The sequence below is a fragment of the Ranitomeya variabilis genome, chromosome 2, assembly GCF_051348905.1.
Source record: "Ranitomeya variabilis isolate aRanVar5 chromosome 2, aRanVar5.hap1, whole genome shotgun sequence".
In the NCBI taxonomy this organism is placed as follows: Eukaryota; Metazoa; Chordata; class Amphibia; order Anura; family Dendrobatidae; genus Ranitomeya; species Ranitomeya variabilis.
The window spans coordinates 534,366,509-534,381,316 of record NC_135233.1 but is presented as its reverse complement, the minus strand read 5'-3'; the positions used below and the strand labels follow the sequence as shown (position 1 = coordinate 534,381,316).

General features: G+C 40.8%; 1 protein-coding gene across 6 annotated transcripts in view; it reads right to left on the bottom strand.

Annotated features, from left to right (window-relative positions):
- The window catches only part of KIAA1549L (KIAA1549 like), a 673,640-nt gene that overhangs the window by 453,582 nt on the left and 205,250 nt on the right, over positions 1–14,808 (bottom strand). For 3 of the 6 annotated variants that reach the window (XM_077288114.1, XM_077288112.1, XM_077288113.1), the window contains exons 1-2: positions 6,114–9,917; positions 3,546–3,676 (exon numbers count right to left, since the gene is read on the bottom strand). The exons of 1 other annotated variant lie outside the window; for it this stretch is intronic. In XM_077288114.1, coding sequence (XP_077144229.1) covers positions 3,546–3,676; positions 6,114–9,912 — 3,930 coding nt within the window. In that variant the 5' untranslated portion in view covers positions 9,913–9,917. 2 more of the 6 variants (XM_077288115.1, XM_077288116.1) reach the window with 1 other exon arrangement.

Sequence of the window (14,808 nt, the reverse complement as noted above, 5' to 3'; positions counted from 1 at the left end):
TACTAAGCGCGGCCCTGCGCTTAGTAACCCGATGTTTACCCTGGTTACCCGGGTGCTGCAGGGGGACTTCGGCATCGTTGAAGACAGTTTCAACGATGCCGAAGTCGTTCCCCTGATAGTTGGTCGCTGGAGAGAGCTGTCTTGTGAGACAGCTCCCCAGCGACCACACAGCGACAAAACAGCGACGCTGCAGCGATCAGCATCGTTGTCTGTATCGCTGCAGCGTCGCTGTGTGTGACGGGGCCTTAAGTGTCACATAGTCTGTCAGTATCTACACACCTTTTCTGAAAGGCTACAGAGGCTGCAATCACATTAAGCAAGAGGCATCACTAAACAAATGACACCATGGAGACCAAGGAGATCTCCAAACAAGTCAGGGACAAGGTTGTTGAGAAGTACAAGTCAGGGTTGGGTTATAAAAAAAATGCCAATCTCTGATGATCCCCCGGAGATCCATCAACTCCATTATCATCAAATGGAAAGAATATAGTACCATAAGAAACCTGCCAAGACCCAACCCATGCAAGCAGGGCATTATTCTGAGAGGCAGCACAGAGACTAAAGATAACTGTTCTCAAGCAGAGCTTGGAGTATCTGTCCATATGGCCACAATAAGCCATACACACCATAGAGGTGGCTTTTATGAAAGAATGGGCAGAAAAAAGCCTTTACGTACACACAAAAATTGTAAGGTTTGTTTTGAGTTTGACAAAAAATACATGTGGAGACTCCCCAAATGTATGGAGGAAGGTGCTGTGGTCAATTGAGACCAAAATGTAACTTTTTAGCCACCAAGGTAAACGCAACCTCTAGCGCCAAACAAACACAGCTCATTACCCCAAGAACACCATCCCAACACTGAAACATGATGGTTGCAGCTTCATGCTGTGGTGATATTTTTTGGCAGCAGGGACAGGGAAAATGGTCCGAGTCATGGGGAAGATGGATGGTGCCAAATTCAGGGATATTCTTTTTCAGCCTGTCAGTGATTTGATAATAGGATGTAGGTTCACCTTCCAACAAGACAATGACCCAAAGCATCCTGTTATAACGACACTCCAGTGGTTTAAAGTGAAACATGTAAATATGTTGGAGTGGCCTAGTCAAAGCCCAGACCTTAATCCAACAGAGAATCTGTGATCAGACTTTTAAACTGCTGTTCACCAGAGGAAACAATCTAACTTGAAGGAGTTGGAGCAGTTTTGCCTTGAAGAATGGGTAAAAATCCCAGTGGCAAGATGTGAAAATCTCATAGAGACTTATCCATAGTGACGTGCAGCTGTAATTGCCACAAAAGCAGGCTCTATAAAGTACTGACTTTAGGGAGGGTGAATAGTTATGCATACTAAAGTTTTCAGTTATTTTGTCATATTTGCTGTTTGCTTCACAATATAAAGAAAACCAAACTTTCACAGTTGTAGGCATGTTATTTACAAGAACTGAAGCAAACCCTAAAAAAAATGAAATTTCAGGTTATGTAGTAGCAAAATACGAGAAATGCAGAAGATGGGATGAATACTTCCACAAGCCTCTGTATGGGTGGAGGAAAACTAATACTAAACACCACCCTGGAAACACCATTCCCACCGTCAAACATGTTGGTGGCAGCATCATGCTGTAGGAATGCTTTTCTAGAGAAGGAACAGGGAAGTTTGTCAGAGTTGATGGGAAGGTAGATGGAGCTAAATACAGGGTAACGCTGGGGTAAAAACTGGTAGCCGATGCAAAAGACTTGAGACTGGGGAGTGGGTTCACCTTCCTGGAGGACAACGACCCTAAAAATACTGTCAGAACTGCAATTAAATGGTTTAGATCAAAACACATTGATGTGTGAAGGGTATTGTCAAAGTACAGACCTATATCCCACTGGGAATCTGCGGCAAGTCTTGAAAATTGCTGTTCACAGATGCCTCCATCCAATCTCTCTGAGTTAGAGCTAGTTTTCAAAGAAGATTAGGAAAAATGTCAGCCTCTTGATGTGCAAAGCTGGTAGAGACAAACTGCAATCGACTTGCAGTAGTAATTGCAGAGAAAGGTGGTCCTACAAACTAGTGAATCAGGAGGATGAATACAAATAACAATTTTCAGATTTGTATTTTTTAAATATTTAGAAAACCATGTATAATTTCTTTTACATATCACAAATACTTGGTACTTTTTTTGTTGGTCTGCCACATAAAATTACAAGGAATACTTTTTAAAGGCACTGTATAAATACATAATGTACACTATGAACATTGGTGAGGACAAGAGTGATATTGCTGGAATGTTAGCGGCATTTAACAGGTAAATATTTTATTTTAAATTAATATTTCCTCCTCTTACGCCATGTCTACACGTTCAGTATTTGGTCAGTATTTTACATTAGTATTTGTAAGCCAAAACCAGTAATGGGTGATAATTACAGGAGTGACTAGGTGACTAGGGATGGGCGAACCCGAACTGTAAAGTTCAGAACCGTACCAAACACATAGTGTTCAGTCACACAGTCCCGAACATGGGTTTCCATGGGAAACCCGTGTTACAGTTCGCGTCCAGTTCGGGCTGTAAAAAAAAAAGCAAAAAATTAATAATAAACATTATAATTATACTTACCTGTCCAGCAACGTGTCCTCCAGCCCGCTGTCTCCCGGCCGCATCTGCTTCCTGGGCCGCTCATTACCTTCAGACGGTATTCACAGCACTCGACAGTCTTCGGATATTTCCGTCAGTGTTCGTGCGGTGACGTCACCGCACGAACACTGCCGGAAAAAGCCGAAGACTGCAGAGTGCAGTGAATACTGCCGGCAGTTAATGAGCGGCCCCAAAAGCAGATGCGGCCGGGAGACAGCAGTTCAGGAGGATAGTAAAATTATAATGTTTATTATTAATTTTCTGCCTTTTTTACAGCTCCACCCACCCCATCCCATAAATGTAAAGTCCGAGTTCGGGGTTCGGATGCAAGTTCGTGTCATCTCTGGCCCCGAACTCGAACTTTACAAAAAAACTCGAGCGAACCCGCCGATCCTGAACATGGGGTGTTCGCCCATCACTAGTGGTGATGTGTTTCTATTATACTTTTCCTCTGTTTCACTCCTGGTTTTGGCTTTTACAAATACTGATGTAAAATACTGACCTAATACTGAACGTGTGCACACTCCTTGGACAAATTAAGATTGGTCAATGAAAGTCATTTAAATATTATTAATTTATTAGATGTTTCTGTGGGTTTTCATATTTATTTGTACATGAGATGCAAAAATGGGAGAGAAATCTTCACCCAAAGACTCTAGTGTGGGTTACTATATACAAAAACACCTTCACCTCCATTACCATGTACAGTCATATACTAAAAAGACACACAAAGTATCTCACCCCAGCAGTTTATGCCATTACAATCAGATAATGGGATTATAGCTATACACGAAAATTCACTTGAGGCTGCAATACCAGACTCAGCCTATGAACAAGAGAGGCACTAGAATAATACAAGGCTTTTTTTCTTTAATTCCTCAAGTTATTCTATCCCGTCAAAACTGAGAACATGTGGGATATTCTGTACTTACATTTCGTGAGCTGCTGTTCACAATTACTTTGATGGACTGGTTTAATGCACGATACAAAGTGAGATTGAGGAACTCTTCAAATTTCTGTACAATGCTCTCATTCTGTGCGATCACCGGCTTTAGGGTAAGAACTAACAATGGGATACAATCACTAGATCATATGTTGCTTTACACATTACACAAACTTAAAAAATCTTTGCCAACTACAAAATAGATATATTAGTGCATTTAGAGCTTCTATGAATAAAACATTAAAAACCAATTACTACCAGCCATCAGTGGGCTACATGCTAACGCAGGGTTACTAATCGGATGCCGATGTCTGTTCTCACTTGTGGGCTTTATTTAGTTGAAACTGTAAGTACATGATAGCAAATAATTTGTTCATTTGTTAGTTGGGTTTATGATTTACCTACAGAATAGATTGTAAAATATCATGCATCAAGTAGTCAAGCTCTCTTACAGGATTTATCTGATGTTGAGAACCCAATAACACTTTAAAGAAACCCTTTTTTGTTAGGGTAGTCCTTCATTCTAGACCTCCATCAATTAGCTTGGGCAGAAAACAGACGCAAAGGCACGGCAAAGTGTTTATGCCAGAAATATTGTGTAAAACCTGCTCAAAAGTTCCACATTTTTTGCATAACGTGAGCATTTTCAAGCCCGTTTTGGTGAGCTCTACCAAAATGGTTAGAGCGTCCGGAATGGGTCGTGGTGATGCCCGCTTGTATACTGTAATTAATGTCCAGTATTGGAGTACTTTACTCCCTGATAGGAGTAAGATTTGTGGCGAGTCGCACAAAGCCTCTTAATGAATCAGGTGCCTCTGACTCCACCATGCAACCTCATTAAAGGGAATCTGTCACCCCCAAAATCGAAGGTGAGCTAAGCCCACCGGCATCAGGGGCTTATCTACAGCATTCTGTAATGCTGTAGATAAGCCCCCGATGTATCCTGAAAGACGAGAAAAAGAGGTTAGAATATACTCACCCAGGGGTGTTCCCGCTGCTGGTCCGGGTCCGGGGCCTCCCATCTTCATAGGATGACGTCCTCTTCTTGTCTTCACGCTGTGGCTCCGGCGTACTTTGTATGCACTCAACAGTGCAGACAAACAGGAATGAAACAAAACAGAGGACAAACAGGGCAACAGGAATGCTGTAGACAAGCCCCTGATGCAGGTGGGCTTAGTTCATCTTCGATTTTGGGGGTGACAGGTTCCCTTTAAGACTAGTTTGAACATAAAACAACTTTGTGAATTCGAGTGTCTTGCTCTTTGGGGGACCAAAAACTTCATTAATTGCACAAACAGCCCTTTATTACAAAGAGAACCATAAAGGTCTTCATTTCTCCTATCTTTCCAATTTCAGGAAAACTGAGCAAACCAACCCAATTCACCATATATTTTCACTGTACACTGAGTTTACCAGCAGTGGGTACAATGTTTATCATTTGGGACCCATCTAGCAAAGAACAAATTTCCACAGCACAGAACCCCTTTATGCAGCCCTTCATAGAGGTTTACTAGCAGGGCATTCATTAGGACATCAAAATATCTATGGCTACCTTCAAGAGGATTTCCCCTGAAATTGTACATTTTGCCATCAATTTGTAAATTAGAAGGTATAGACGCAGCCAAAGTTATTATTATGATACTTTACTTTTAGAGATATTGACATTTTCCATTTATTTGCAGCCACCATCCTGTGACAATAGTAAATGGAGCCATATTTATAGACACATTAGAATTATCTTCTAACAAATGAAGGTTAATCTGCTAATTTGTCAGCATTTTCACCCTCCTCAATGTTACAAGCTCTTGCCTGGCTGTAAGGCAAGTGGCTGCAGCAGAAGACCTCCCCATCTACTCTGTCTTCAGCAGGAGAGCGGAAGTACCATGACCCTCTTGATTAAGTCAGTTGTCTGTCAGTCAGAAAGAGGAAGGTCTGGCTGAAGAATGTAAACCTTATTTTATGCTGAAACATAAAAAGTATAGCAGACGGGCAAATACCATGGGCAAGTTCATTTACTGTTATTTGGCGGGTTAGTGTTCCTTTACAATAATAAACATTGCCACATGCAGTTGTCTAGATGCTGATGGAGACTCTGCAGCCAGCAGCAGCGTTCTTACAAAGTAACAACATCAAAACTGCATGTGCCCTTAGGCTGAAAACCCACTTTGTATTGCAGTCTTGCTGTACTGAAGAGGCATGATTACTTGTTGATGGATTTTATTTGCCACAGAAACCTCACAACATGTAAAAGTAGGCCCACAACTCTGACATTTTTATGAAGCTTCAAAGTCTGAAACAGCACAAGTCAGAATCTATTCCTCCTACTAGTAGGATTAAAACAGCAGACAATTAGGGAAAACATCTCATCATTGATAGATAGAAGGTTCAGTGAAGTGTGACTAACTTGGCTGCTCAGGTATGAACCATCATTTACAAGCTTTAATTAAATCATAATAAATTTTGGGGTTACTGGGATTCCAAATTTGACATTGAATTTTTGGTATGCAAAACATTTTTAATCAAACTAAACAGGGCCATTTGAGAACAATGGACGTACCAGTTTTCACCATGGTTTCGGATGATGGTTTGCAGTCAACTGAAGAAGGCATTATGGATGTACTCATTATGGTTGCTGGAGCTGTGCTAATAGCAATGGTTGCACTTGTTGCTGGTCTTACAGAAGCCACAGACGTCCTTAGGAATGCTGCTGTAGTTGCTGCCATTGTTGATGAAGTATTGGTGTGAGGAAGAACAGTAGACAGTTTGGTGGTATCTGACACTGTTGTGACTGTACCTGTACTAGCGGAATGGATAGTAGTAGAAGGGGTTGATGTGAAGGTCATGGTTTGAAAAGTATTTGGAGAAACTACTACAGTGGACCTATGAGTGGTGAGGTTTATTGGTTTAAAATGTGTAGTGACAACTCCCAATGCTGATGTCTGGTCACTCTTGGTGAGCTGAGTGGACAACAATGTATAAATAATAGATGGGGACACATGAGTTGTGGGGGATGTGAGAGTCACAGAAGAAGAAGGAGCAGGCTTTTCTGTAGAAGTAAGATTTTGTGTTGCATTTCCTGCAGTTGAAACAGTTGATACTGCAGCGGATGATACCACAGAAGATACTGTAGAGAGAGAATTAGATATGTTTGTTGGAAAGTTTGTAGTTGCGAGAGGTGAGAAAGATGAGGAATGAGTAAATTTTATTGTTGTGGATGACAAATGAGATGTGTTGTGAAGCATGGACATTGTAGTGTCCTGTATACGTGTTGTACTTCTATTAGAGTGTATCATATCTACAGTGTTGGTGGGTGAAGATTCATTTTCTGTTGCCAGCTGAGATAGTAAAGATGCCACAGTAGAAGGACTATTGATATTGGTGTTCTGAAGACCTTCTGAACTTGTCTGGTATTCAAAATTTCTGCTTGTTGGTTGCACTGTGGATAGCAATGAAGAATCACTTGACTGGCTGCTTGTTAACATTATTGTACCAAGACTCCTGATATAGCCTAACATAGAAGTAATCTGTGTGGTGGAGTTTTTATAGTCCGTGGCACTGACACTTGGTTGTGTTAATGGGTATGGAGTTGTTACAGTATTGGCTAGAGACTGAGGACTTGAGATGTCCCATTTAGTAGACTTCAGCAAACTTTCTGTTTCTTTATCCATATTTGTGGACTCGAAAGAAAACAATGTTGCGGATATGTTGACCATAAATGGTAAAACATTGGTTGCAGTTTCAATCATTTTATCAGTTATGGTCCATAATGTAATTTCACTTGAAGGGGTGAATACTGTTGACCTTGTTGTTGATTCTGATGGTGAGGTTTCTTCTGAAGGTCCCATTGGGTTGGATGTATTTTGTTCACCATCAGTAACGGTCCATAGTGCACTTGCACTTGAAGGGGTGAATACTGTTGACCCTGTTGTTGATTCTGATGGTGAGGTTTCTTCTGAAGGAACTATTGGGTTGGATGTATTTTGTTCACCATCAGTAACGGTCCATAATGCACTTGCACTTGAAGGGGTGATTACTAATGACCCTGTTGTTGACTCTAATGGTGATGTTTCTTCTGAAGGTCCTATTGGGTTTAATGTATTTTGTTCACTGTCAGCAATGGTCCATAGTGTACTTGTAGTAGAAGGGGTGATTACTGTAGACCTCGTTGTTACTTCTAGCGGTGATGTTGCTTCTAAAGGTTCTTTTATGTTTGAAGAACTTTGTTCACTATTAGTATTAAAATAATTACTTATTTCACTAAAATTAGATGTAGGTAAAGATGATGACTGATACATAATTGAAGATTCAAATTGTGTTAGCCACATGGGTGTGGTGTCATTAGGTGTACTTGTAACTATATAATTGGAATATGGAGAAGAGTTTCCCTCAATAGTATCTGTACTTGTACTGATCTCATGCAAAGCAGAGGAAACCCAGCTGAAAGTAAGTGTTTCAGAACCATTTGTCTGGATAGCAGCTGTTAGTACAGATGTATTACTCTTAGGTACTGAAGTGCTATAAGGCGTAGCATAGATGATATCAGCAATAGTTGTGGTTGCTGCATCACTAAAACCAAGGTTGAATGTTGATTGAAGGGGGGTACTTGTCAACATACTGGGAACTGAAGTTATGAATTCTTGTTGTATTGATGTCAAACCCAAATCTTCTGTCCTGCTTGTCACAATGTGTGTACTTTCTTTTATGGAATTTGTCTGCTGGATTTCGGTGTTTGTACTGCTGTCAATTATCATTGTGGGTGTAGATATTTCCAATGGTATTTCAGATGCTAACGTCATTGATGAGGTTGTCTCCAATGGTGATGTAACACTTACGATTTGTTTAGTAGTCCACAATGCCATGTCACTTGTATCAAGTGGTATAGAGAATACTGTGCTCTTCACTGATGATGCCTCTTCTGACTCAATGGTGCTAACTTTCATATTGACAGAGATATCAGAAGTTAAGTCCTCAGAAGATGAAAATGTTCTAGTAGATGACAAACTTGTATTCTCATTTGGATTGTGGCTGCTGTCTACTATACGATCTGTTTGTAGGACTTCTGTCATTGCATTAGTATTGTAAGATGCAGTGGATGGTTTAAAAGGGAGAGATACTTCTGATGGGCCTTCTGAAAGAGTCATTAAAGTCCATGAGGTTTTGTCATCAGGTACATTTTCAGAATGCTTTTCCTCTGTAGCAGTTGATGATGTATTGGTACTTGGTAATATACTTACGGTAATGTGAGAACTCATTTCCTCAGAATATAACATAGATTGTTCTGGACTTGAAGTAGTATTTACAGTTTGACTGTGTGAAGTGCTGGTCAAGAGATCTGTATTATAGGACATTGTATCATCAGTTTTAGTTTCTGTCTTGTATATCATGGTGGATAGTCTATCGGACAAAGAGAGTCCTATTGTATGTTCAGCATGGGTATTGTAATTAGGTGGAACAGAAATTAATTCTGTTGATGGGTTAAGTAGAGTTGCTGTGGTGACAGACATGGTGGACATCATGGAATTAGATATACTTAATCCTAATGAAAAACTGGATACCTCTACAGGTTTTTCTCCTGTACTTGGTATTGTTGTAGTGTCAGTAAAGTGATAAGAGCTGGATTCTATAAATCCTGATGACAACTGCTCGGCTGATAAAGGCTGAAAGGATGAATTTTCCTCTTGTGTCATAGGGACATATGTGGATGTATTGACATGACTGCCAATTTCCATCATTGTATGTGTCTCTTCTTGTTGTGATTCTACACTGTTAACATCTACAGTAATTGAAAAGGGTGTGTTAAATGGATTGTTAGGTTTATATGATTCATTAAATGAGTTAAAGCTGTATTCAGTGCTTGGTGGTGAGACACTTTTAAAAGGGAGAGTATAGATTGTTTGTGAGGTAGATGTTTCTAATGATAAGGATGGAACATTTTGATTGCTGGTTTGTCCTAAGAAGATCCCACTTGTTGCATCTGTAGGTGAGACTGTGCGCCATGGTGCTTGAGTCAGTTCTACAGACTGGTTTTTCTTTACCAAATCAGTGGTACCATTTTCAATAGTCTCAATTAAACTGGTGGCATTATTACTTACACTGTTTCTGGTTTTAATAGAACTTGAATTCACTATGTCTATAGTTGTGTCCTGAGTTAAAACTTCCTCCTCAATAACTTCAAAGTAAGGCACAGTAGAAGAGGACTTAAAATATACGTTGGTTACTGATAAGGAAGGCTGGTAAGATGGTGGTGATGATGATGATGGCAATGAAGATGAAGGTGATGACAATGATGAAGAACTAAAACCACCTTCTCCTGTAGAGAAGGAGTTATATGGATGCAAAGTTAAAAAAGGCGTCATGCTGGTATCATTTAGACCTGGGTTTGAAGGCTGGTATGGAGATGGCATCGGAGATTCAGAAGAACCAAGTTCTTCAAATTGCACAGTCACATTATCCTGAATAGAGGTGGTTGCTCTTGTATCATCGAGTTTCTTAGTGGATGTTGTATTCCAAAAGTAAGTAGTATTTTCTTTCTCATCTTGACCATATGAAGCAAGAATTTCACTGGCAGCAGAGGATGACAATTCTTCAGGAGCCCATGATTCACTAAAGATGCCTGCATCTGGGGGAACTGTTGGCAATCCTGAAAAAGTAAGCCCATAGCTATATGTTAGTTGGAGTATTTTCAAATGTGTACATTAAAGTGATACTCAGTATATTAGAATAAAGGTATACATCACCAAGTACTCAAAATGGCCTTCAGGCGTATTAAATGCAGTTTTCCATTCATCACCCTGTTTTATACGCACAAGGTTATACGCACCACGAAGATCTATCTTGGTGAACCAACTAGACCCCCTAATGCGAGCAAACAAATCAGTTAACAATGGCAAAGGATACTGAAATTTGACCGTGATTTTATTCAAAAGGCGATAATCAATACAGGGTCTCAGGGAACCATCCTTTTTAGCCACAAAAAAGAATCCTGCACCAAGAGGGGATGAGGACAGGCGAATATGTCCCTTCTCTAAAGACTCCTTTATATAACTCCGCATGGCAGCATGCTCCGGCACAGATAAATTGAAAAGTCGTCCCTTAGGAAACTTACTATCAGGAATCAAATTTATAGCACAATCACAGTCCCTATGAGGAGGTAGAGAATTGAGTTTGGGCTCCTCAAATACATCCTGGTAGTCTGACAAAAACGTAGGGACTTCAGAAGGAGTGGACGAAGCAATAGACACCACAGGAGCATCACCATGAATTCCCTGACAACCCCAACTTGACACCGACATAGCTTTCCAATCCAGGACTGGATTATGAGTCTGCAACCATGGTAGACCCAACACGACGACATCATGCAAATTATGCAGTACAAGAAAGCGAATCACCTCCTGATGAACAGGAGTCATGCACATGGTCACTTGTGTCCAGTACTGAGGTCTATTCGTAGCCAATGGTGTAGAATCAATTCCCCTTAGTGGAATAGGGAATTTTAAAGGCTCCAAATCAAAACCACAGCGCCTGGCAAATGACCAATCCATCAGACTCAGGGCGGCACCTGAATCTACAAAAGCATTAACCGGGTAAGATGACAAAGAACAAATCAGGGTAACAGACAAAATGAACTTAGGCTGTAAAGTACCAATGGTGACAGATTTATCAACCTTTTTTGCCGTCTATAATTTTGCCGTTCACTTCTGGTCAGAATTCTGTCACATTGCATAGATTCAGGTGTCTGTTCAGAAGACACCGCCAAATGGTGCACAGGTTTGCGCTCCCGCAAACGCCGATCAATCTGAATGGCCAGAGTCATTGACTCATTCAGACCTGCAGGCATAGGGAACCCCACCATGACATTCTTAATGGCTTCTCTAGGGATTTTAAATAAAAAAGAATTTTACTTCATCTTGAATAAAAACCCGAGTACGGCAGTATTCTACTATCTCCCCAAAGTACATAAGGATGCTCTTCATCCACCAGGTAGACCTATTATTTCAGGCGTGAACTGTCTGACATCAAATTTATCACGTTATGTTGACACACACCTTCAGAAGTGTATGCCTATCATCCCGGCCTACCTTAAAGACACTAGTCATGTACTTCAAGTATTGGAAACGATACATTGGGAGAATGGTTTCATCTTAGGGTCACTTGATATTAAATCACTATACACAGTGATTAGTCACTCAAAAGGATGCGAAGCGGCCGAATATTATCTGAATAAACTGGATATGTATAAGGACACTCAGATCAGATTTATCATTGATAGTATTTTGTTTATCTTAGAACACAACTATTTCATCTATGACGGCCAGTTCTACCTTCAAACATGGGGAACGGCCATGGGTACCCGCTTCGCTCCCAGTTACGCGAACCTATATGTAGCAAGATGGGAGGAGCTACACATTAAACTCACCAATAGTCCCAACGTTGGGCTGGTAATGTGGAAACGTTTCATAGATGACGTTCTGTTCATCTGGAATGGCCCCCAACATGATTTGGACACATTTATTGCCACACTTAATACTAATGACTTTGGGCTGGAATTTACGGCCACCACCAGTAAAACAGAAATTAATTTTTTAGATCTGAGTATTTTTATTGAAGGTAACCAAGTTCTTACCAAGTGCCATCGTAAAGCGGTAGACTCTAACGGTTTTATTGATATTAACAGCTGCCACCTCCCTATCTGGTTGACCAATATTCCCAAAGGTCAGTTTACTCGACTAAGACGGAACTGTACTAGAATACAGGACTACGAAACTGAGGCTGAGCACCTGACGGGTAAATTTCTGGAGAAAGGTTACCCCAAGGATCTTATTGAGGCAGCCAACAATGAGGTACATGAAACGCCTAGAGACCCTCTTATACATAAAATCAGGAATACACCTACTCTCGGGGGCATTACAGAACAGATCTATCAGTTACCTCTTATTACGCAGTACCACCACGGGCATAGACAATTTATTAATATCATACGTAAACATTGGCCAACCCTCCAATTAGATAAAGTTATAGGTGAACTATTACCCCAACACCCTAGGTTCATCTTCAGGAAATCACAAACTATCGGAAATATTATAGCTCCGACTTCTAGAAAAGGTGCCACTAAAAGAACAAACATAAAAAATCCGGGCTTTATACCTTGTGGCACTTGTTCCTGCTGTGTACGCACCAATTTTAGGAAAATTAAACAGCTTAAAGTCTACAATTCAGAAGGTACTCGAGAATTTCCAATTAAAGATAGCCTATCATGCTGGTCATCAGGGGTGATCTATTTAATTAAATGCCCCTGCGATAAAATCTACGTGGGCCGGACTAAACGTAGACTTATGGACCGGCTCAAAGAGCATTTTAACAACATAGAAAAGGGCTTTGCAGGCCATCCCCTGTCGAGACATTTTAAAGAACATCATGGGCGGTCAACTAAAGGATTGACTTTTTGTGGCATTCAGGGGGTGCATAGGAATTGGAGGGGAGGCGATTACATCAAATCAATGTCACGCACTGAGTCTAGGTGGATTTTTATGCTTGATAGTTTAGCCCCTAGAGGCCTAAACCACGAGGTTGAGCTATATGCTTTTAGTTAAGTGTCTGGTTTTCAACATTCCCTAGTAGTCCCTAGCCTGTCCCCCCTCCCCTTTCATTATTTTAGGCATTCATTTCATTTTTCCCCCGCCCCATTTTATGCTCATTATGTCTTCCCCCCCTCCTTCCCCTTTGGGCTATAGGGGCCACATTTTTATGCATGTTTTTACATATATGCTCTTACATATATATATTTTTTAGTCTAGTTCCCGTCTCTTATACATGTTTTTATGCGCTTTTAACTTAATTTAATAAAGATTCTTTTAGTTTAGGGCATAATTGGCCCATTTTACTCTTAGTGCACTATTATATACATATATATTTTTTCCTCATTTACATTCAGGCATTATGCAGGCAGCTTTGCATTTTTTCCCAATGGAGGTGCGGTTTGCGCGTTTTTTTCTGGAGCACTAGTATCTATATAAGGAGCAGATGACCGCCGGGACCTTTAGCCCTGACGAAGAAGGTCCGGAGACCTTTGAAACGCGTAGGCAGTTTTGGTACTGTGCGGCACCCGTCCTCTGCTCCTTCCCCTTCTGTCTAGGTGACGTCACCCAGATTAGGCCGCTCCCCTTTTCTCACCGCTCTGCAGCGGTTCTCTTCCGGCCCACGTGCGCTGGCCAGCGGCGTTCTAGGTGTGCGGCAGCCGGGCACCGACTAGGGAGGACGCTCCCCACACTAACCGGTGTCTCTGCCGCCCCACGCTGTCTCTTGGCCCGCCCACCTCTGGATGACCGGATCGCTGGTGATCCTGCTTTGATTCAACTTAATACAGTGCCAGCACCTCCACCGCAACTGCATCATCATCAGTAAGTGTGCGGTCTGTTTATTCTATCCATTCATATACCTGCCACTTATTTATATCTTCTCTGAAACTTCTGTCTCCTTGACAGATTGTGGTAACAGGAGGCATTGTGCTGGTTTTATGTATGTTCACATATGAGCATTCTATCACTCTGTATGACACCCATACCCATATCGTGCCACTGCTGACAATTTCGCTATTGATCACGATTATTCTTAATCAGGTCACATTCATCGTTTGTCAATTCCTTTTGATTATTTCAGTTTTATGTTTACCTTCTTCCTCCATTTATTGCATGCATATCTAGTTAGCGCGGTGTCCTTATTTATTTTGTATTATCTTGTAGATATCACCCCTTGGTTATCAAGTTGTCATGAACAAGCTCTCCACTGCCTCCAATCATCAGGACAAATACACAATTGCCTGATGACTGATGGATGGCTACTTTCATTACTACGCCAGTTATTGGGAAAGTCACAGTGAACGTATAGTATATACATATCCGATTGCAACATGGAATATATATATATATATATATATATATATATATATATAAATATCAAAAAAAGTGTGTTATAGAGGGGTATGTAAGGGCCTTGTTCTATATTTGTAATTGTGGTTTAGTTGATGACTAATTATTTAGTCATCAACTAAATGGGGGGTGGGGTTAGAACAGTTAGTAATTTAAGAAAGAATAGAGGTACAGAGAGTAACATCAAGTGCATGTATACTAATGCCAGAAGCCTCGCCAACAAAATGGATGAATTAGAACTAATGTTGTTGGAGCATAATTATGACATGGTGGGGATATCTGAGACGTGGCTGGATGAGAGCCATGACTGGGCTGTTAACTTGCAGG